This window comes from Anoplopoma fimbria, chromosome 15, assembly GCF_027596085.1.
Source record: "Anoplopoma fimbria isolate UVic2021 breed Golden Eagle Sablefish chromosome 15, Afim_UVic_2022, whole genome shotgun sequence".
NCBI classification, from domain to species: Eukaryota; Metazoa; Chordata; class Actinopteri; order Perciformes; family Anoplopomatidae; genus Anoplopoma; species Anoplopoma fimbria.
The window spans coordinates 3303625-3326489 of record NC_072463.1 but is presented as its reverse complement, the minus strand read 5'-3'; the positions used below and the strand labels follow the sequence as shown (position 1 = coordinate 3326489).

At 37.5% G+C, this 22865-nt stretch overlaps 2 protein-coding genes across 2 annotated transcripts; both read right to left on the bottom strand.

Annotated features, from left to right (window-relative positions):
- Positions 1-1050: 1050 nt before the first annotated feature.
- On the bottom strand, positions 1051-10136 carry slc39a8 (solute carrier family 39 member 8). Its single transcript, XM_054613833.1, has 8 exons — positions 9667-10136; positions 8738-8900; positions 6713-6882; positions 6474-6596; positions 5809-5970; positions 3234-3441; positions 1977-2161; positions 1051-1487 (listed from the first exon to the last, which is right to left on the bottom strand). Exons 1-8 carry the CDS (start codon positions 9889-9891, stop codon positions 1341-1343), a joined length of 1383 nt encoding a protein of 460 aa, XP_054469808.1. The 5' UTR covers positions 9892-10136; the 3' UTR covers positions 1051-1340.
- Positions 10137-10623: 487 nt separating this feature from the next.
- On the bottom strand, positions 10624-22553 carry manba (mannosidase, beta A, lysosomal). The gene is made up of 17 exons (XM_054614159.1): positions 22288-22553; positions 21704-21798; positions 21517-21622; positions 21259-21429; positions 20568-20691; positions 19955-20124; positions 19711-19821; positions 18374-18525; positions 18023-18140; positions 17375-17461; positions 16757-16924; positions 15849-16067; positions 15103-15267; positions 13741-13885; positions 13440-13582; positions 12391-12648; positions 10624-11668 (listed from the first exon to the last, which is right to left on the bottom strand). The coding sequence occupies exons 1-17, from the start codon at positions 22501-22503 to the stop codon at positions 11444-11446; spliced, it is 2673 nt and encodes an 890-aa protein (XP_054470134.1). The 5' UTR covers positions 22504-22553; the 3' UTR covers positions 10624-11443.
- Between the last annotated feature and the right edge of the window lie 312 nt (positions 22554-22865).

Here is a 22865-nt window from a genome sequence, read left to right as displayed (position 1 = left end):
TTAAGGGCAATAAAAACCTCTGAAAAATGTAATGTTTCTCTTTTGTCATGTGTTTAAACTGTAGGCAAGGATGTTGCTAGTGTTGGTAAATAAACTTTGATATATTGTGTTTTAAAATATGAAAAATGTAAGGGTAATAATAAGGAGGATTGAGGAAGGCAGCAAGGGAAGTTGCAAAGGAATATATGGACATTTATATAATCCCCAAAATAATAAAACATGGAAAGGTAAAAAAAACATGAAAAAAAAATGTGTATCTGCAATTTTTAGTGTATGTGGATTTTGGCAATTGTTCTACATATTTTTATACAATTTCTATATTTTTTATATCTTATTTTGAAGACAACTTAAACGATTTCCCCTCTGGGATACTCATAATTACGATGTCACTTGAACGCACCACTTCCTGTTTGTATTGACATCAATGCTGCAACTTGCAGATCATCTCAGAGTATAATACAATTTTATAAAAGGAAATTTAATAAAATATAATAAAATGTCAACCCCAATTTGAGCCTGGTACGGTTTTAACTTTATTTATGGATCATAACTGGCACTGTGTATGTATTATTAGATTTACAGTTATTTGTAGTTGGTAAAAAGTAATAAGACAGTTGCTTTGAGTCACAAAAGAACCATAGGGATATTTGAACAGATGATTAATGATTCTCTGCAGCAGTGTTTACCAACCTTTTGGGGTTTGTGACCCCTTAAAACAAACCAATGTCTACTTGCAACCGCTCATCAACCAGTTTCAAGTACTTTGAACGTATGAGTCATTTAAACTGGTGGTGGGGACTTATTGTCATTTGGGAGCACCATCAGTTTTACTAACGTCTTTAGAAAATTAGACATCAAAATACAAAATATTTTCAAAAATGAAAAAGGAAAACTCGAAAAAAGAACCAGTAAGGTCCTAGAGGTCACACAACTCAGAGGTCAAACACTGCTTAAAGGGTAAACAGAAACTGTTGTCACAATAACACTGCTTATAGTTTCCACTACAGCACCAAAGAGTTCAAATAAATGGGAGATATTTCACACAACATGAAGACTGAAAAAATAATTTATTGTCTCCTGAAATACACAACTTGATTAAAATCACATATCAAATGATTGTAAAGATTTTCCCTTTTTTTAAATGGTGTAAACTTTTCACTACCTTGATAGTCAAAAGCTATAAAAGCATTGTTTTTTCTTTAAACATTTTGGTTTTGTTTGTACAAAACATTCACTTTATGTTCACTTTCCCGCCCAGCTAAGTGAGCAGAAATAGAAGCAGCTCATTTAAAAAATATATTTTTTTCTTTCCAGTTTTTGTTTCTCTGTCTCTCTCCCTTCTAGCCCAGGTTTATCTCCCCAGCAAACATGGTGATCAGCAGAATGATGGTGAACCCGGTCAGCAGCCCTGCGTTCTGGATCATGAAGAAGATGATCTTGTCGGAAGTCCGCTCCTGTTCCCGTAATATGTTGTCCATCTCTGGAAACTGAGACAATCAAAAATACAATGGCATTATTGTTTGACAGTTCACATAATGGGAAGTAACAACATACAAACAAGAAGTGGGAATCAGTTTATTTGTGTGGCTAGACTTTTAACAACTCGAAACTGGAAATAAGTTCCCATTTTCTGACTGCTGATGTTTAAATATTACAGATTGGCTTTATCGGGTTCAAAAAGAGCTGAAAGACACTTAAATGCTAAGTAGAGCTGGGGCAACTGCAGTCAGGGGTTTGTCACTATAAGTAACACCTTTCACACGTGTTGTCATTTGATCCATTGTTAATATAAATATATTGATTATAGCAGCTTTAAAGATTAACATCTACAGTAGGGATCAGTGTACTTTGGACTGAGTGTCACTGAGACAGTAGGGAAGTCCGGAAGTGTAACATTAACTAACATTAACAGATTGGCAAACATGAACAGCAATCTGCACGTGAAGAGTTTCCTCCGTTTGTATAACCTAACTCACCATGTCTGCCAGTGCAATGTACAGGAACATTCCTCCGGCAATTGCAAAGATTGCATTGGGAGCAAAGTTGCTCCCGAGCAGGATGCCGAAGGCAAGACCGACGTAACACGACACCGCCGACAGCAGGTTGAAGAAAATGGCCTGAGGAACGCTCATACCAGAATTCAGCAGGATAACAAAGTCACCTGAAGACGGACACAAAACACGAAACATGTATGAGTTAAACGAGCAATTTGAGCGTTATTCTAAAAGCAATGGAGTCATTTTACTATGTGACATAGTTTGTTATATAACTATATATAACTTGAAACAAACATACTTCAGCTTTGAGTTTAAGAACAAAATCAGTATGACTTTAAACCAAAGAACAATCATGACCTGTTTTATAACACTTTACAGACTTTTATTCAGATTTGGCATAAAAATGAAATACCCACTAGAGTTCAAAGAAGCTCTAAACATCCCCAACAAACTTTAGATTTTTTCTAATTAAAGCAGAAAAAGAGTTTAGGACAAATACAATAAAACCATTATGTCCCCAGTTTGTACCCTCATTTCCCGTCTACTCTTTTTTTAATCAGCTGTTCAATAAAGTGGAAAAAAGCCAAAGAATATATAATTAAAATATGTTTTCATGTCACGTACATAGAATGTTCTTTTTCACTTTATTTTTAAGTGACCAGAACAAAATAATCTTCTGTAAAATTAAATTAAATGGAATAAAATACAGTGTTGTGTTGTTGCGTTTCTAATATTGTCCACCTCATTAAAGGAAAAGCAAAACAATCAAAAACAAAATGCCGCCCTTTGCTTACATGATTGTTGTTTTGGATTACATGACAGCGGTTTAAACTTTTTAGTTTATTCAGTTTGTGGAGTTGAAACAAAACACATCACAGAAGAAGAATCAGTAAAAGTTTGGGTGCAATCCTGCAGTATGTCAGTAGAGGTTGATAAAGATTATAGATTCCTAGTGACAAATATACTTACCTGTTTTTAACCACTTAAAACCCAGTTTTCCTGTTTAATTTTCAATGGCCTTAAGATTAACTGTATTTTATTCCACTCCGTCTCACAGAATCACATATTCTGTATAAGCCTGTAAGTCGTCATTGGAGCAATGTGATGTTTAAACCGATGCCATTAAAAATGTAGATATTCTAAATGTCCTGTAGACACATTTCCACAAAATTCTGCCTTCAAAATATGGTCTTTGGGAACTTTGGGATCTCCACAAGAATCCAGAGGCTCACTCACCCAACTCGTGGGGAAACTCCTCACACACGATGGCGGTGGACGTGCTGAACCCGGTCAGTACCGACACGGTGAACGAGGCGCCGATGGCCAGACCATCGATGAAGTTGTGCAGCGCGTCGCTCAGCGTGATCATCCACGCCACTGTCTTGATGCCTGAGATTTGTTTGCCACGCAGCCAGTGGCACATCACACGGGACACCTGGACGTCCTGGAGGAGTGATGAGACGGGTTAAAGGCACTACAGCCTACAGCCTACAGCCTACAGCCTACAGACTGCTGTTTGATTAAACCAAAGCAGAGTGATATGTAAACAGTGACTTATGTGGATTCAGTGAGCAACGAGGTAAACACATAATGATATCTTTAAAACCCAAAGTTCAAATCAGACAGAAAATTGAGGATAAAGTTGAAGATCTCATCAATGACTTGCTAACAAGGATATATCATGAAAAACTCACTTGATCAGTGCTTTTGTGCATTTATTTGGTTATCTGGAGTGCCAGACAACTTACAAACTGTGAAATAAGGCAACCCAGAGAATTCTTTTGAGCTGCCTAGAACAGAAAATATTTGATTGAACTCAATCAGATTTGACTCCTCATACTGTATAAGTTACATTTGCAATATATGTGCAAAAGGAACTTGACAGTGACCTCTGGTGGAGAAAATAAAATAAATAATCTTTTACCTATTTTGGCTTTATTTTTTTAATCAAACTATTGTACAATATTTAGTTAAGGAATAACTAACAATGTTACAATTCATCCTAAGAGGAACATGAATGTCTCTGGACTACATTTAATTGCATCCATTCAATAGTTGTTGAGACATTTCACATGAAGAACCTCTTGGTGGTGCTAGAGGAACAGCAGGTCAGCGGGATTCATCCTCTGGAGACCATGAATGTACAAACATCTACAGCAATCCGACCATTATTTTTTACCAAAGTTGAGACAAAAAATAAACACTTAGAGGAAATCTTAAAGGCTTTAAACAACAAAGCGTGTCCGTCTTGGATCCACAAAATGTAACAGATACTAATTAATCAAACTACAGGAAACATTTTCAATGTGCAGCATTTCGCATCAGAACTCGTCAGTTACAAATATAATGGCACAAGTGTTTTAAATGAGAAATCGGAGAACATGCGGACACAAACAGAGCCTTTGGGACTCGGTTGAAGACAGTCGGCGTTGACAAAACGCCCCTTTTATTAGCCGCGGACGAACAAGGAGTCTTTGTGCTCAAGTCAGACAATCCCTGCATTTACCAGGAGAGGAAGGACCCAAGGCCTTCATCCCTTTGTGACCGCGGCATGTCTGTTTGTTTAGTATTTTTGATCCCTCCACAGCCAAATTTTTCCATATGACACAAGAGATTTCACCATTAAACATTAACAGCGGCACTAATTACCTCGTGTCACTGATAACTGCTCAATAAATTACCCTTAAGTAGAAAACGAAAAGTCTGAGCTTGCAGGAAAACAAGGACAAGGACATATTCTGACATTCTGGTCACGTCGCCACAATTTCGATCCCTGCATGTAAGTCACATCCGTACGACTGATAAGATGTTTTAAATCCGGTGGCTGCATTTATGGTCCATGATGAATTTGGTCAGGTGTTTCTGTGATAGAGAGCCAAATCTCCCCCAAGCACACAATTATTAAAGATAACTCACTGTTTTTATTAGTTTATCTTAATGACTGCTCACTAGATAAAAGATGATTTGAGTACAAGGGTGATTGCCACTATCATTATTAGTCACATTACTATTATTATTGCCTGTACTATTACGCTTATTGACTTGCTTGTACCCTGGAGTCTTTGTGCTTTCTCGCTTCGCAGGCTTCTATAAATCGTGGCTGTACCTGGACCGTGGACGTGCATCCTGCTACGGCCCTGCTGACACCGACTGCTACCACCATTATTATTATTACTAGTGACATTACTATGACTAATACCTGTACCATTAAGCATTTTAGCTTTACTTCCACCCTGAAGCCCTTTTGCTTTCTCAGGTTTCCATGAAACGTTGTGGTACCTGGACCGTAGTCGTGCCTCCTGCTGTGAGCCGACTGACACCCACTGCTACTTCCATTATTATTATTAGTCACATTACTATCCCTATTTTCATGGCTATAATTCTACTGTAATAATTGCTGCTGTTATTATAAGTAGTCTTATTATATGAATCATTTATGTCATATACATTGAATGTGTTGTATCTCTGTTATGCTGTTCATTCTGTACACATGACATCTGTTGCATTCTGTCCATCCTGGGAGAAGGATCCCTCCTCTGTCGTTCTCCCAGAGGCTTCTTCCTTTTTTCTCCCTGTTAAAGGGGTTTTTAGGGGAGTTTTTCCTGTGCCGATGTGAGGGAAGGACAGAGGATGTCGCATGTGCACAGATTGTAAAGCCCTCTGAGGCAAATTTGTAATTTGTGATTCTGGGCTATACAAAATAAACTGAATTGAATTGAAAAAATTGAATTGAGTTAAAGTGACATGTGTGCAATTGATCAACGCCAAGAGGCTGTAAATAAAAGTAGAATTCAAACATCAGCACTGGTACCTGAGTAGGTGTCACGTTCCGTTCCGGGTTCGGGCTGCTCTTGTCTGTGGCGATGGTGTTGATGTTCGTCAAAACGATGGAGTCCTTCTTCTCCACTAAGTCTCCGTTTTGGAGGGAGTTTTCTTGAGGCCGCTCTGGAGGAGCGAAGTGGCTGTGGCCATGCTGAGGATGAGAGGGAGAGACAAAGATTCAAAATGACTACTAATACTTTAACAAGGGTTTTATTAAAAGCTAAGCAAACAGACCTAGCTTCATATTAAATGCATAGCATATTTCCCAAAATGTCAAACTATTCTTGTACTGTAAAAGTTTTATATTACAATTTTGCTTCTCACTGACTTTTTCACCAAATAGTTTTCCCTGTTTGGCGTCCTGTTTCCTGATATTAAAAAGCTCTGTAAAAATACAGCTTCTGTGCACTTATATAAATCTTAGATTTATTGAAGGTCACAATCAGTGAACTTGGCGTCCAAAACCCAGAAAGATAAACAGTAACGACGGAAATATTTTGCCCTCATTGCCCTCATTAGTAGCCAAATTAGCTGATAAACCAGGTGGATTAGTGGAAGTACTAAAACTGTGCTAAAGAACATCACTCTGCGATAAAAAAAAAGTGCTTTGCATCTAATAAACCTAATGAACCCATTAACCGCACTGTTTCTTACCTCACCGTTGACCCCGAGAGCCATTTTCAGTATCTTCTCCATGAAGAACAAGAGGTAAAACCCTCCAAATATTCCAATTGCATTCTCCACATAGTTATCCGTTTTGGGATCAAAGCCCAGAGCCTGTGGATTAACAGGAGAACGTTAGCGGCATGTTAACAAACAAAACCTCCCTTTATTCAGCACTAAAACACCCTTATAAACATGAAACCGTGTCACCCGCTCCACCGGTCACAAACCTCTGGTATGAGCTGAAGCACAGCGTTGGAGAAGAGCGTGCCGATGGCGAGGCCGATGAAGTAGGTCAGCACTTTGGGGAAATAAGACTTCTTGGTGAAGGGGATCAGGAAGAGACCGAGCAGCGACGCCAGGTTGATCAAAGTGACCGACAGAAACCCGTAACCCCACACTGTCAGGGCACAAATGAAGGATTAACAGTTTGAAAACAATGTAGTGACTTGTTGTTGTGGTGTTTTTGCATCCTGTTTGGGAAGTTTCTGTTCTTTTTAGCTCTTTTTTTCCTGCTCATCTTTCCTACCAAATGTTCTTCTCTTCATTATATAAAAAAAAAAGAGTTGTTTCTTCTGCTTAAATTGGATTTGATGTCACTTTAAGGGGACTCTTGCTTCTCAGGAATGTGTTTCAAAGAGGATTTGAGGATTTGAATCACTGTAGAGGATTTAAGGTGAAAGTCACATTCAATCCAACTCTTTGTCAACAGTGATTGCAAGAGGACGACTTTGGCTCTAAAAGATATTGTAAATTGAATTGTTTCTCTCATTAATAAACTAATATGACTGCTGATTAATCTCATAGATTGTGTGTTAAGGTCTAGGGTTTATGTATGATAGGATCCTAATCATACGCACAGGAAGCAATGAAATGTTGTTGACGATGTTAACTTCTATGTTGGACTACAAATGACATCATCCCTGCAGCACTTTATAACAGCACAGGAACTAGCATGTGTGGCTATGATTGTTTAATTAGCCTCAAATCCGATAAGCAAATGACAACATCACTAAATCCATCTGCAACCACATAACATTTGATTTTTAATGGGTTCTTTTTTGTATTTTTGCTAGATTATTTTCCATTATTTGCTCAAATCCACTTCTTCAAAAGCACCTCCATCGTGATTTAAACCTCCATTTTTAAATACGAACATCTGAGTTGCAAAGCAGACGTTTTAACTCAACAAAAGACGAAAAACTATTTATTTGCAGTGGAGAGATTTTGTTCACAATGCCGGAGAAGAAACAGCATGCATCATGAACAAACACACTGAACAACAGTCACAGTTGGTTGTAACTGTGTCAACAGCACAGAGGAGGGAGAGTTTAATCCAGGACACAGTGTGAGTGTGACGGATCCTCATTTATTTGGGATTTTTATTCCTTTATCTGAAGTGAGGGTTGAAAATGACAGAGAAAATCTCCTGGGGCAAAATTGAGATTTTTGATATCAGTAAAATTAACTTAACTTAAATTTGAAAGTCATGAGTGGAGCCAAGTAAGACAGAGAGATAGATAGAGATGACCTGAGATGAAATTCGTGAAAAGAATAAGACAAAGAAAGCCTCCAGTCGTTAACATTTATATTTACTTATAAAAAAAGGACTTAGATAGATTAACAGTAGCAAGGTTTTTCACGACTGTACAAACTCTGAAACAAAAATAGTGAAAAACAAGGCTTGTGACACTAAACAAACCAAACCTTTTTTTTTTAAGTTAACAAGACCTGAAAAGTAACATATTTTTCATCTTATTCCATAGTTAGTAAGTTTATTGACTTCATGTTGTCCCGATCAAATAACAACTTCATGGGTTTTGTTTCAATAATGTGAATAAAATGTAATGATAATCTAAATTCTATCTAACTTCTATCTAATTACATTGTTTCCTGTCTGTTGAGTCTTAAAAAATGAAAAAGTTGTTGTTTGTGTCATAGGTTTTAATGGTTTGTTGTTTGTTTAAATTCTCTGTTAACAATGAAAAGAGAGAGTAAAGATAAGAGACAGTGAGAAGAGAAGAAGCTCTGATTTGAATTCATCAGATGAAGCTTCAGCCAATCAGTGATCAGATCCACTTTCTCTTGTTTTGTAGGGTTCACAAGCAAAAAATGTCTTAAAGGAGTCTCATTCATCCACAGTGACTGTTTAATAATCTCTGCCACATTCCAGGCAACAAACCCTCATGAACCGTGAATTATCTGAGTAGTGGAGGTCTCGACAAATAAACCCACGTTGTGATGAAGCAACTCACCAGAGTAGTCGAGGGGCTGCGGAGTTTTGGTGGTGGTGAAGGGGCAGGAGGGCAGCAGCACCTGGGTCAACACCGCGGGGCAGATCCTCTCCAGATGTCCCGCAGTCAGATGACTGACATTACTGAACCCAAAGTGGGACAAGATCTGCTCGGCTGAGGGACACTGAGGGGCAGAGAGACGACGTTAAACATCTTTTTATTGTTTTTAAATCTCTATTTTGACTCTAAAATCCTCCCTGCTTTGATTTTAATGCTCCTTTTTCTTGCATCTTTCTTCTTTTAGATGTATGTTTCATCTTTAAGTATGAAATGTGCAATATGTTATGTTTTTAGGATGCATTAATGACATTATGAAGTTAGACTTAACATACTATACAGTACAAAAGAGTAGGGCAAAGGTAAAACAGTACTAGATAAATAATTACATAAGTTCAATGTTAATATATACCCTAATTCTATAAAGAAAACAATTCTGTGAATTACTGCATTATTAAATGTATTAATTAAGTAAAAAAGCAAAAACTATAATACTGACAATAATAATGTCAATTCAAACAACAATACGTTTATTTAGTAAAACACCTCTCATAGAATACAATTCACAAAGTGCTTTACAAAAATAAAACATTAATAAAAGAAAAGTAAAAAAGAAAAGAAAAAAACAATCAAAAAGAATCAATAAAACAAAAGAATAACGGGAGAATCAATAAAACAAAAATGAATAATGCATTTGGAAAATTACATAAAACTTAAAATGAATGACAATTCAAATGATATGTAATAATGTAATAAATCTGAGTTTTGTTTTTCTTTAAATCTGAGTTTTGTTTCACCCTGTAAGAAATCAATAATAAACTCATTTAAATCCCATGCAGTATGTGCTGTAAATGACCATTAACTACTGTTATAATAAATATAAATGTGCTCACCTCCTGGTCTGCCAGTGGACCATCTTCAGTTATTGCCTGAGATTTTCCGTCTGAGATTAACTGCAGTAAATTATCCAGATTATCCAGCGAAATTGAGTTATTCTGCCCATAATATTCTAAAATATTCTCTAGAAATACTTGTCCAGCCTGGTCAGTCACGTTTATACTCTGAGCCCTTGGAATAAAAACTAAAACGCACATAATTAAAGATATTAAGTGAAACATATCTGCTGTTTTGAGTGCTGCTTGTTCTCCAGTAAATAAATCCGCTATTGAGGAGTCTGTGGAGTTTGTTCTCGGTCCAGAATCAGATCCATGTCATGGTGTGTTCAGGTTTCCCTACAGTGTGATTGAATTATATTTATGGAGCAGCAGCCTGATGAGGTCTGAGTGATCAATCAGGACTATCGGAGGTTGATCAGGTTCAAAGATCAGTCTGCAGAGCCATGGAGAGAAAACATGGAGGTGACCGACCGCGTGTACTCAGACTGTCAATGCTTTCTTTTGTGACCGACATTCCCCACTTGGTATGCAACTTGCTCACACACACACACACACACACACACACACACACACACACACACACACACACACACACACACACACACACACACACACACACACTTACTGAGAAGGGTTTATTTATGTGTGTGCAAAAAAAAAGCCATTTATATCCTTTAACTCAGTGATATACATGACTTTTTTTTTTTTTTTTTTTTTTACAGCTGTGACCCAATTATGAAACAGCTGGAGTTAAGAAAAAAAAATCATAAACATGAAACATGTGAGTTTAAAGCTCAGTGTCGTCCCCTGGTGGCAGCTGGTGATCACAGCATGTATGTATGTAAAATAGAATAAATAATAATAATAATAATAATAATAATAATAATAATAATAATAATAATAATAATAATAATAATAATAATCAATCCTTTATTAGTCCCACAATGGGGAAATTATTTCTCTGCATTTGACCCATCCCGGAGGAGCAGTGGGCTGCAATGAAGCGCCCGGGTCAGATTATCTGCTCAAGAGAAACAAAAGCTCTGCAAATGTAACTACATTCAGTGCAAAACACATTTTGTATGGTACTGCAAATAATACAACATATCAATGACGTCAAGCATTAAGAGTTTTCTCTTAATTAATTAATTATCTGAGAAATGTGCAAAAAAAGCAAAACATGCAAAAGTAAAAAAGTTTTCAGTGCAAAGCACACAATCATCTGTGAGATCAAACCCAGTTCAGATTATTTGTTGTCTCTTGCCAAGAGAAAACTTCTGATCAGTGCAGGAAATGAAACATTTTGCCATTTTGTTTAACTAAATTAATGATTTATTGATCTGAAGCAGCTGAATAATCCAAGAAGTTGGAGATTTATTTTGGCTTGTTCACCTTTATCAAAAACCTTTTTATTCCTTTTTGTGATGTTTTTTTGTGTGAATGAATGGTTCATTTAAAAGTCTGTTGTGTGCCAACGTTTCCCTGCTAATCACTGAGTACAGTGGGTCACCCTGTTGTCTAGAGTTGTTAAAACCAGCTTCAATAGTTTCCTTTGTTCGGAAATTATTGTTTTCTGAGGCTTTTCTGATCTTATGAGGAAAAAAAGTTTTGTTTTTGGCTCGAAAACAAGTTTAAACATTTAGAAAATTGGCGCCAAATGTCAGCTTTAGTCCAAAAAAAGTCTTTCTGACACTCAAAAGGGTCAAAACTCAGTCACAGTATCTCTTAAAAAGGACAGACAGTCACCTCCACTCAGAGGCTGGCTGGTCCCAGGTCAGTAAACGTCCCTTAAAGACGTGATGGTGAGCGCTGTGGAGAGTTCTGCCACGCTGGTGTCACGCCAGGCGTTAAAACTGACCGCCCTGTTTCTAGAAACCATCAGGAAGCCGTTGGAGCTGAAGCGTCCGGGGACGTTTCCCACATCGAGCCAGACGAACAGCGCCACAGAGGCAGAGTGGAGGGTGACGCTGTAGCCGGCCTTATCCTCCTGCACCTTGGCCTGTAGGGGGAAAACACACACACACACACACACACACACACACACACACACACACACACACACACACACACACACACACACACACACACACACAGTGAATGTGAGCAATAAACGTGACGCAATGTGTTTTTAATTGTCAATAAAGTGTGTTTGAAGTCCACTGTGTGTCTCCGTGGCCTTGGTCTACCCTTCCTAAACCCTTTCACCAAATTTCCTGTCTGCACCTCAACGTTCACTATCAAAATAAAGGCACAAATTACGTCAGATCAACATTTGAAATTTGTAGGCTGCAATCAAATAGGAACTTTCTTAAGCAAAAAAAAACCTAACTGAGTGAAATGACCCGTAAGTATCTAAGTAGCAGCCATAATAAGAGCTGGTCAAATTCTCTAAATGCCAAGGAAAGGTGCTTCAATGCTTCCTTTGTTTTTAGCAGAGGGAACACTGGAGCATCCTTTAACAGAGAAAAGGAGATAATAATGTCCCACAATTCCTTGCTACAGTAACATTTAAAGTGAAGCACCATTTGTTAATAAGCCCTATTCAGAGCATGGTAAACACAGGTGTAATTGATAAAATGAATTATTTAGTGTGTCACAGCCCTTCCAGTGAGTCAGAATGCACACGTAGCTAAATGGAACAGGGACATACAGTTTGTGACAGTGTTTTAAATCTGTGAATAAATATAAACAAAGAAATAAATAGATAAATAAATGTCTTACTGTGATGTTGGGTCTCTGGAGTCCCTGAGCGTCTTTGGGTGAGCACAGGAAGTGGTGGTTGGTGGGACCCCGCTGGCCGCCGCTGTCCTCCAGGTGGAAGGTGAGCAGGCAGGTGAGGCGGGTGCAGCTTCCACAACCTGCCAGCAGGGCGGTGACTGGCTGTTTAAAGATGGCCACAGCACTGCCTCCGGGGACCAGGAGCAGGTCTGACTTCAGCGTGCACACCGGATCCAGATCAGACCAGGAGTACACGGACACCTGATCCACAAAAAAGAACAGACCTGTTTCTGCTCAAGTGTCACATATTTGAATAGAAATACGTCTAATGTTACTGAAACAGAGGAGGTGAAGAAGTGATGTTAGCATCGGTTTGAATTTAGAGATCAAATGATCTACACAACATAAGAAGCGTTAATATTTTTAATTTCAATGTAAATAAGTGGTTTGTTTTGCTGAATCAATGAGAAACTGTCTCACTAAAAGAAACAAACGTGGGAATAATAACAGTTTTCTAAGTTCGGTTGCATCTTTATTATTTTATTTTTACCTCGCAGTACCACCAGTATTTTTCATAAAGTGATATATGAATATCACAAACATCCCGTATGGATTTATTGTGCAGTGTTTATAATTTTGCTCCTCTATCCGGGATTGAAATTTGAAATGTCTACATGCAATTTAAAGAAAACTATCACAAATTAGCAGCTTAAACCCAAAGATGTTCAGTACTGGTGTGACAATGTCGTATTGTTATTACTCCAGTGTTAAATGCACTTTTAAAATTGTCTTTTTATTTGAATTTTAATGAAAGTCTTCACTGTTAACTTCAAAAGTAAGATAAGTATGAGTTACACAGGGAGGAAACGAGAAAAGTAATGAATCTTGTGTAATTTCTAACTGTATTGGAACGAATCAATTAAATGCCTGTTTTCGTGATTTTGGTCTTGTCATTTTATTCTTATTCTGGCTCTTATTCTAAGCTGCTTGGAGAGAAACTGCCTGCACATTAAATGTAATGTAAAGACACAGTTTTACAGTTGAAAACGTACCACAGCCCTGAGCTTCAGGTCGTGACTCAGGTCTGAGACGGCGTAGATGAACAGTGTGTCGCCGTCCTCGAAGCCGACCGGCAGGACGGCGGCGAAGAAGTTCTGAGCGAAGTAATGCAGCATTTTCCACTTTCCACCAAACTCTGCACACACAAGGACATGAAACTTAATGATTATTATATTAATAGGAAATATAGTTTCCTAATTATATACTTTTCTCAATGCAGGAGTCCAAAATAAAACGAAAAAATGATGACCAAGGATTTCTAAAAATGTTTGTGCTGAGTTGGCGTTCACTCACCGATGGACGACCAGGAAGGCGCCTGCCAAACGTCGTTCAGCTGCCAGTAGAGAGCGCCCATAGTGCGACCTTTGCCCTCAATGATCTCACTCTGACTTCGCCTATAGAACTCCGTCTGTGCCTTCACACACTGAGCCTGCATGACCTGGACATGAAACATTACATTACATTACATTACATTACAGTCATTTAGCAGACGCTTTTATCCAAAGCGACTTACAATAACAAACACAATCATTACTACACGTAAACCGTGTTTTACAACCTCCTTAACCCGGGAGACAGCAGGTTAAAAGTAGATGTCACATAAAAGTCGTGTACATCATCCAAGAGCTGGGAACATGAAGAATAATTTGAGATGCAGCTCAGCAGTGTGTGTCAAGTTGTTCTAGTTATGAATCATAAATAAAAGATGATTATTTGTGATGCCATCCCATTGCTCACTTATGTCTCATAAATTGTTGCAGCAATTTCTGGGTTGACTTGTTACTTAGTTTGATTTGTTGACCATTTGTTAAATTTAACCATTTTGACCACTAAAAAAATTATAGAAAAAAAGGCAAAAAATTCTTCCAAAATACCACATTAAGACACCAAGACCTTGAAGAACACCGTAAAAAAATCTAAGCTGCAATTTGTTATCTAAAACTTTTGACATTTTGAGATTTGTGAAAGAATGACCTTTTTCCGCCAGCACAAACTGCTCAGAAAACCCCCAAATTCTCAATATACCTCATACGGTCATACATCCTCTGAACACCTCGGTCTGTAGTTAGTGGTTGTAAAGTTTCATGAGGTTGTGATTATTCTTGAGGTCACATCAGGTTATTTTCGACAGTCACTTTAAAAAAAGAAATGGTCTCACTATGTGAAATGTCTACTATGGGGACTAACAATATATATGCAATCCCAAGACTTTTTAGAGAAACGAGTTTGACGAAATATTAAAATACACCATGTTTAGAATAGGCGATAATCACACATTTATAGTAAACGGAAAAAAACTGCATTGTTTTAGCCCAAAACTGCATGGGATTAACATAAAGTAGGCATGTTTGTAAAGGAACAGAACACATTTTTATTCGTATATTCACAGGTTAAAGGTCAATGGGAGCCCTGTGAATATTGCCATGCCATTTTTTTCCCTTGCCAAGGGAAGCCTTACTTTGTAGCGTTATTCAGCCTCCTCCAGACGAGCTAGCATGACATGCTACCAATGGATTCATTTGGCCTCTACAACCTCTGAAAGTCAGTATACTGGCCGAGACCGTCGGAGCATTATGAGGTTAAATGATGGGTTTGGTGGTTTAAAGGAAGGGGGTTATTATTTGACACAAGGTGAGGGTGGTTTGTGGGATTTACCTGAGTGATGTAGAGAGTATCTGTAAATCTTTTCAGGGGATCCGTGGAGTTCGGCAGGTTGAAGTGTAAAGCAGCCTGCTGTAACATCTGCTGGTTTCCATCCTGGTGGTGTTGACGGTGGGAAGAGAAATTACTGTTGTAGCTCCAGTCTTCTGTTGTGGAAACCTGAAACATCACAAAACAGACGGAAACTTTAAACCTCCTAAATTAGAAAGGAATAAAACTTCTGGGGTGTGATGGATCAAAGTCAGCATATACTTCTCAAATCCTACTTTTGTAATTATTTCACCACTTTTAATTTTCATTCTATAACTTAACCTTCAGTGTTTCATCTGATATGAATATCTGAAATCATATTTATTTAATATCTTCCTGTCTTAAAACTTGTATTATTATGCACTGTTTTCTTTTTATATGTATCGATAATCTATCAAAATTATCATTAATATAAATATTATGAACAGTAGCAGTAGTCAAATGTATACTTGTTTAAATAACCCCCTTATTTTAATTTTTTTTCAAAGCAATCGGCCTAAATATTTCACTATGTTGCATCCATCTTTGTTCCTTAATCACTTAAAAGTATAAAAAAAAAAGAATATAAATTTGCAACAAAAAAAAGATCCAAACATGTCTCAAATTCTCCAGAGAAAATTAAACATGATTCCTCATATTTAAGATTTAAATCTACTGATAAAACCACCAAGAAAAAACAAAGAAATGTCTGGAAAGGTTTATTCAGTCACCGGCAGAAGAGTGGAGAAGGACGGCCAGGACTGGAATCCGTACTCGGAGGCGAAGCGTGTTCGGGGGAAAGTCCTCCAGTCCCAGCAGTCCAGAGTGTAGCTGTAGAAGTGAGTGTCTCCGTAGTGAAGGTCGTAGGGGTCAGATGACACCCAGCCCTCGCGCTCCGATTCAGCCCCGTTTGTCGGACTGGAGACGAGGAACGGGCGACTCTGGTCCTCCTGAAGGAGAAATAAGGACGGTCATCATAAAAGCATTTCACTCTTTTAACCATCAGTTATCTTTAGATGCTAAACCAAGTGTAGAGGAAAAATAGTTGCAAATATGCAAAACATATTTAGCAACATTTTGACATGACAGTCTTCTTCAGGGTTCTTCTTTACCTTTACATGTTGAAACGATGGTAAGTTATTAAATATCTTTTGCATCGTGGCTTTAAAAAACATAAATCTTTACACCTTTTCTTAGACATGAAGTGACAAAAAATGTTGTGTTTAAAAACAATAAGCAACAATCTCTGCATAGTTTGCCTTTAAACCTCACATGCAAAAATATATAAAAAAAAAAAAAAGTATAAAAGCAAATTCATATTTGTGCAAAAGTGGCCAAAGATGTGTTTTTGCACATGTACCAAGTAGGAGACCTGTAACCTGTTGTTGTTGGTGTAAAAACCACATTTCCCATAAACCCCAGTGCTTTCCTGATGCTGAAAGGATCTTGTTCCTGGACTTTCCTCGTTCTGAAGGTTCCTCATATGTTTTTGATTTCTTGTTATGCTGAGTCCAAAATATAAACAAGTTCAATTTAAAGATTAAAGACCTCCTTATGAGCATATTTTTCTTTTAACCATCAGTTATCTATTAAAAACGTTAATCCTTTTCTTAGACGTGACATATAGTTTGACTCTCACCTCTTGAACGACCGCCCTTATGTTGTTCACATACAGCGTCACATAGTCTTTCAGGTACGTAGGCCTCTGAGAAACCGGGATGTCGAACCAGTCTGTCGCCAGAGCAGCTTCGTTTTCATTGTTCCCACTCCAAGTGATAATGGAGGGATGAGACTTGAGACGCTGAACCTGACGAACAAAAACACAAAGACTTAACTGTATATATTTTCTATAATATCATGAAATGTTAATATAATATAGGTGGAGGCTTCAAATAAGCCCAGTGAGCTTTCTCCCTCTTCCTGCAATGTGATTATATATCTTTGTTATTTTTGTGTATTTCTTAAATTGTGCAAAATAAACTTAACTAAACTAAATTAAACTATTAACTGTCTATGCAGGACGCAACATCAAACTTTTGGGATGCTTAAAACTAGCTTCAAATGCTGCTAATCTCTTTCCTTTTGTTGGAAATGTAAGAGTGTGTTTTGGTTAATTTGCCATGTAAAATGTGTTTTGATTTAACATGTCGTGGATAATAAAAAATTCACTTTCCTTAATCTGTCCTTGTAGTAATATAAAGTCTCCAGATATGGCATCTTCTAAAATGAAATTAAAATAGATAAATACAGCGCTCACCTGCTGGATGACTTCTTCTCTGACCGTCTGTATGAAGTCTGCCTCAGTGGGATACATCGCACAGGCAAACATGAAGTCCTGCCAAACCTAAACAAACATGTAAGTCAAAGTAATGTCACACAAAAAAATATACGCAATGTCATACAGAAACCTTTAGTTATCTGTCCTAAAAGGGACCTGCATTATCTCAGCTCTGGTTTGTAACAGGGATGCTTAAAGGGGAAATTAACTTAATGATTTATGCTTTATTATTTTAATCACCAATGAAAATATCTGTCACATCTTTATATCAGAATCTTAATAAACTACCTTGTTTATATGTGGACATCTGCTGCGGCACAGAGCGTTACAATTAAACGAACATTTGACAAACTGAATCTGTGCTAACATTTACTCTACTGGAAGAAACACAAGCACTAGTGAAAAAGTCTATAAGCCAATTTCAAAATAAAACAGAAAACATAGATTAGTTGTGCAGGCAGCATTGGGAGGATATATAATTTATCAGTGCTTCTTTTTTTAGGTAACCTATTCTATTAAATATCGCCTGTAACCACCCATACAAAGATGGGGTAATGTGTTTTTATTGTTATTTCTGCATATGTGGTGGTAGATAAAGTAATTTTGATCTTGGTTGCCGGTAGTTACCATGATTCCCATCTCATCACAGATGCTGTAGAACAGATCCTGTTCATAGACTCCTCCTCCCCAGACCCTGAGGGCGTTCATGCTCGCATCCACCGCCGACTGCAACAAGTTCCTTAAGCTGCAGGACAAACAGAGAGCCGGCAGCTTCAGGGTTAATTTATTCACAACATTCTCAGTAGTTCAAACATGTAGTGTACCGTGATTCAAAGTCAAAAACAAATCTGTACCAAGACACAGAGGAGACCAACAGTTTCTCTAAGAATATCATCATGATTAGTGATCAATATTCAGCTCACTCGGCTGGACGCAGAAGAATCAAGAAAAAAAGGCAGCTTTTCAAACTAAACTCACACAGCAGGAGTCACTTGGTCCTGGAAGGAGTGGGCTGGGATCCAGTTGGAGCCTTTCAGGAAAATTGGTTTCCCATTGATGCGGAAATAAAAGCTCAAGCCTGGAGAGCCGACAACTGGCTCCTGGACAAGTTCTACGGAGCGAAAATACACCTGCAGAGAGAGAGATCTTCATCAAACACTGAGAAACGTAACTCATCTCTATGAATTTAGTTTGTATCTCTGTGGATCATTTCAGTTTGTGTTTTGACAGCCTCAATTAGAAAAAATGTTTAACCTAAGCAGCCAGAAATCTTAAAAACTACGCCCACAAATTTACAGTGAATTTGGCTCCTAACTTTTTCTAAAGGGAAAACCTGCTAAAACATCAATCAGTGTACAAAGTAAAGTACAGTTGATGGATGATGTTCCACTGTAATATATATTTATTTATTTTATCCCTGAGACTTAATCAGGGTTATTATTGTTGCAGGTTTAATGATAGATGTGGTGTATTCTGTGTGTATTATAATAGATTGTATTTCATTGTGTTTTCTTTAATCCAGGAATGTTTTTAACTTTTTGTGTGTCATGTCTAGAGTTGCATCAATCAGTCCATCAACAGAGAAATAATAATTGCAAACTATTTTGATAATAGATTAATTGCTAAAGCATCTTCTGCTTCCAAATGCATTTTTTCAGCCTCTTAAAACTTGAAATTTCCCGCTTTTCTCTGTTTTATATCATATTTAACTGAATATCTTTGGGTTTTGGACTATGATAACAAGACGTTTAAAGACATCACCTTGGACTATGAGAAACCGGGATTGACATTATCAAAGACCAAACGTCTAATCAAGAAAACAATCGACAGATTAATCGATAATGAAAACAATCGTTAGTTGCAGCCCTGGTCATGTCATGTGCAACCTCGAGGTTTAGCAAACAAATCAAAAAAATGTTTGTGTCCATATTAACACCAGCATTGGAACATGAAAGAAACTCCTCTCTGTTTCACTGCTGCAGCGTCACCCTGTGATTTACATTTGTAAGGCATTTATAAATTAATCTTAACATCTAAACCTTGGTCGTTGTTGTTTTACTGCGTAACGATTTGTGCTGTATGAATCAGAAGCTTATCATGACTTTCCAGGCGTCGCCAGTATAATCTAATCTTCTGTTGGACCACAAATTAAGCGGCTGGAAATACAAAGCAGCTTCATCACGTCATTTTTTTCAGACTGAAGAGGTGGCGACATGTTAGGCTTTTGATCTTAGCAATGATTTCGCTGATGCACTTATTTCACAGTTCACTCTCCAGCTAAATAACACACGAGGAGACTGGTAGTGAACTCTGACCTTAGACTCTGTATTCAGGATCAGAAGCCGACCCTGAAAGCCTCTGACAGTGAGACGATAGAAGGGTTGGTCTCCATGTCCGTTGGGCCACCACAGCTTCACCTGGCTGCTCTGGAGGAAGAAGAACAAGCTCTCAAAACTTCTGCACAAGTGTTTAGAAAACTGACTTTTTACTACTCGAAATAATAAAGTTCCTTTCAAACTGAAATTTAAAAAAACAGTTTGACCAGATTGTATCGAGTACCGCGTTGATGTTTAAGGTGAAGCTGTTCTTGGTCTTTCCTGGGAGGAACTGTGTCTGGAAGATCTGCTCTGAGTCCAGCTCCGGTAGGGAGAGAACGATTTGGCCTTTAGTTGTCTGAACCGCATCGACGAGAAGCTCGACCTGGACTCTCCACTGAGGGAGGCTGAGATCTAGACAGACAAACACAACACATGGACTATAAATAAAAAGACAATAAAAACACATTTGATTATTCTACACAGGGTGAGACAAAGAAATACTGGAAGAAAATGCAAATAACTTTAGATTTATTCAGAAAATTTGGCTTTTCAAAATAAAATTCCAATTTACGCTCAGGTGCCAGTTGATCAGAGACACCAAGCTAAAACATATTCAGTCCGCAATAAATACACCTTAATGAAGTTTGTAATAAAACTGTGTTAAACGTCATTTTATAGATTTTTTTTTATCACTTTCTATCAGAGGAGAGCCGCTCCTGTTTTTCTTCTACCTTTTTTTTTTTTTATAAATTCTGTTCATGCTTCAAACCTCCTTCTTTATGTTTAAATGTATTCCTTAGTTTTAGTGTTTTTCCCCAACAAAAGCTTGGTGATGAAGATTAGACGAGACGTACTGTGAAGAGGAACAGAGGAAACCTGGATGAGCTGCAGGACATCAAACGCCTCCAGTCGAACTCCCTTCCACAGCCCCATCGTGGGGAACGAAGGACCCCAGTCCCAACTGAAAGAGCTTTGTTCCTTCAGCACAACAGAGATGACTGTTAAAATGTGAAGTTAAACCTCAGCTTCTATAATAAAACTATAATAAACATTGCAGCCATTAAACACAGTCAGACCCTGAAGGATGAAATTCCCTGATTGAAACCCATTAAAAACACATTACAGCATAAAGTCATACATTCTTTTATATCAGGCTTTCAATTCAGAAACCTTCTTTCAAAATTGTTCATCTCCAGATATAGCCATTTTTTATGTTTACAAGGCTAATCCATGTTATTTTCTTATCATTGACAAATCCCAGACTGGAAATATTTTTGGGCTGTTTTTTTTGTGTGGTATATGTTTATATTTTTCATTCATGAAGCCCTTTGTCTCTATATTCACCCTAGAAATCACCTTTCCAATAAGATGGAGATCATCTTATTCTTTTTAGCATCAAACCATCATCTTCTAGGAACAAGTTTCAATCCAGTTCTACTACAGAACAGTTTTAAAGGATGTGTTGGATTAAAAATGTTTCTGATTTGACTCAGATTGATTCCCTTTCAGGTTTCCTTTTCGGAGATAAAATGAAGAAGGACATACTTTTCTGATGAAATTGACATGACATTCCCCCTTCTGGACATCTGGAGGACATTCAGGAGGAACTCTGTAGGCAGAATGAGCTCTCCGCTCAGACGCATAAAGAACTGGAGACAACAAGCTCACTTTCAGCACATTATCTCCGTCCTTCAGCAAGTCTCTGACTGGGAAATCCTACGCACCAACAAACAGCAAACAAATTATGCATTTAAGAAAATATGCACAGTGCATCGTGAACTTCTTATTTTCCATTGAACATACATATCTACGGAACATGTTGTCCGTCGTCCCGACAACGACTCCATTGAGCCAAATGGATGCTACAGTGTCAACGCCTTCAAAGACGAGCAGCACCTTCTGATTGGCTCTGTCGATGAACACACAGGTGAGTCAGGAACAGGAAGCATAAAATACTTTAAAATATAATAATATATATCATCATACCCACCTCAGCTTGGTTGAGCCAGAGAATGTGGTCGTGTATGTCCAGTTGTCAAAGGCAACCCACCGGTAAGACACATCGTTAAACCTGAAGTATGGGTCCTGAAAGAAAAGGTAGGAAATTATAATTTATTTGTTTTATTTAATCCTTCTCAGTTTATGGGTAATACTGACACCTGCTGCTGAAGCATGTGTTGATATGTTTATGCAAAAAAAAAAGGGCAATATCCAGGATTTAAAACATGTTGGCGTCAAACCAAATATTAAAAAAATATATATAAAAATGTATAAATTATTTTAGGTTCTCCTGTTTACTTGGTTAATTACTTAATTATATATAAAAATATCCCAAGATCTAAAGGTGTTTTTCAATTTAAGTTAAAATATTTTGAAAATAATTTATAATTATTAAAATAATTTTATTTTTAATATTAATAAAGAAATAAACAAATATAAAATGTCCTTATGGTAGAAAAAAAACCCACTAAGGACATTACTGGACTTCTGGTATTTAATAGAATAAAATGAATACGCACAAACAAGTGTAGATGATAGCTTTAAAACCTGACATAAGGTATTTGTTTCACCTACCTGGATGTGTCCCTGTTGCTGCAGAGCTGAATGAACACATCCGGGAACCTCAGCGGGCAGAAACACTGAACCATTGGAGTTTGAAAGACTCCATTTACCATCAAGACTCACAGATAAGGAACAGAAACCTGATGAAACTCCCCAAAACAAACAGAACAAAACACTGAAACAGTTTCCACACATAGCCTCAGTCTTTGGTTTGGTGTTTTTTGGCATGCTGAGCCACTGGAACACTCTTCAAAAGTAGCATGTGTTTTGTTGTGGTTTCTGAGGAGGTTACTTCCGGGTTTGTCATGTGACAGTCATGTGATCGGAGCCTTCGAGCGGAAACGTTTTTGAAATGTTATAAAATGTGAAGTGGAACCGTTTATTTGTGTGTTTGTGTGTGGAATCAACATTATAACATTTTTAAAAATTATAATAAATAATGTAGTCTTTTAGTTCTGTTCAATAAAAACAAGTTAATAGTATTTTGATACACATATAACACAACATAGGCATGATTATTGATATGGTAATCAATTTTCTAAAAACATAGAAGCATACTATTGCATGATGTGTATTTAGTGGTGTAAAAG

What these genes read in the sequence shown, in the direction of transcription:
- slc39a8 (XM_054613833.1), bottom strand. Translation starts at nt 9,891, where the DNA reads ATGTTTCACTTAATATCTTTAATTATGTGCGTTTTAGTTTTTATTCCA. An exon ending in CTCTCGGGGTCAACGGTGAG is followed by an intron (nt 5,971 to 6,473) that starts GTAAGAAACAGT and finishes TCTCATCCTCAG; the next exon opens with CATGGCCACAGCCACTTCGC. An exon ending in ACATTGCACTGGCAGACATG is followed by an intron (nt 1,488 to 1,976) that starts GTGAGTTAGGTT and finishes TGATTGTCTCAG; the next exon opens with TTTCCAGAGATGGACAACAT.
- manba (XM_054614159.1), bottom strand. Translation starts at nt 22,503, where the DNA reads ATGCCAAAAAACACCAAACCAAAGACTGAGGCTATGTGTGGAAACTGT. An exon ending in TCTGGCTCAACCAAGCTGAG is followed by an intron (nt 21,623 to 21,703) that starts GTGGGTATGATG and finishes GTTCATCGACAG; the next exon opens with AGCCAATCAGAAGGTGCTGC. An exon ending in TCCTGAATACAGAGTCTAAG is followed by an intron (nt 18,526 to 19,710) that starts GTCAGAGTTCAC and finishes CTCTCTCTGCAG; the next exon opens with GTGTATTTTCGCTCCGTAGA.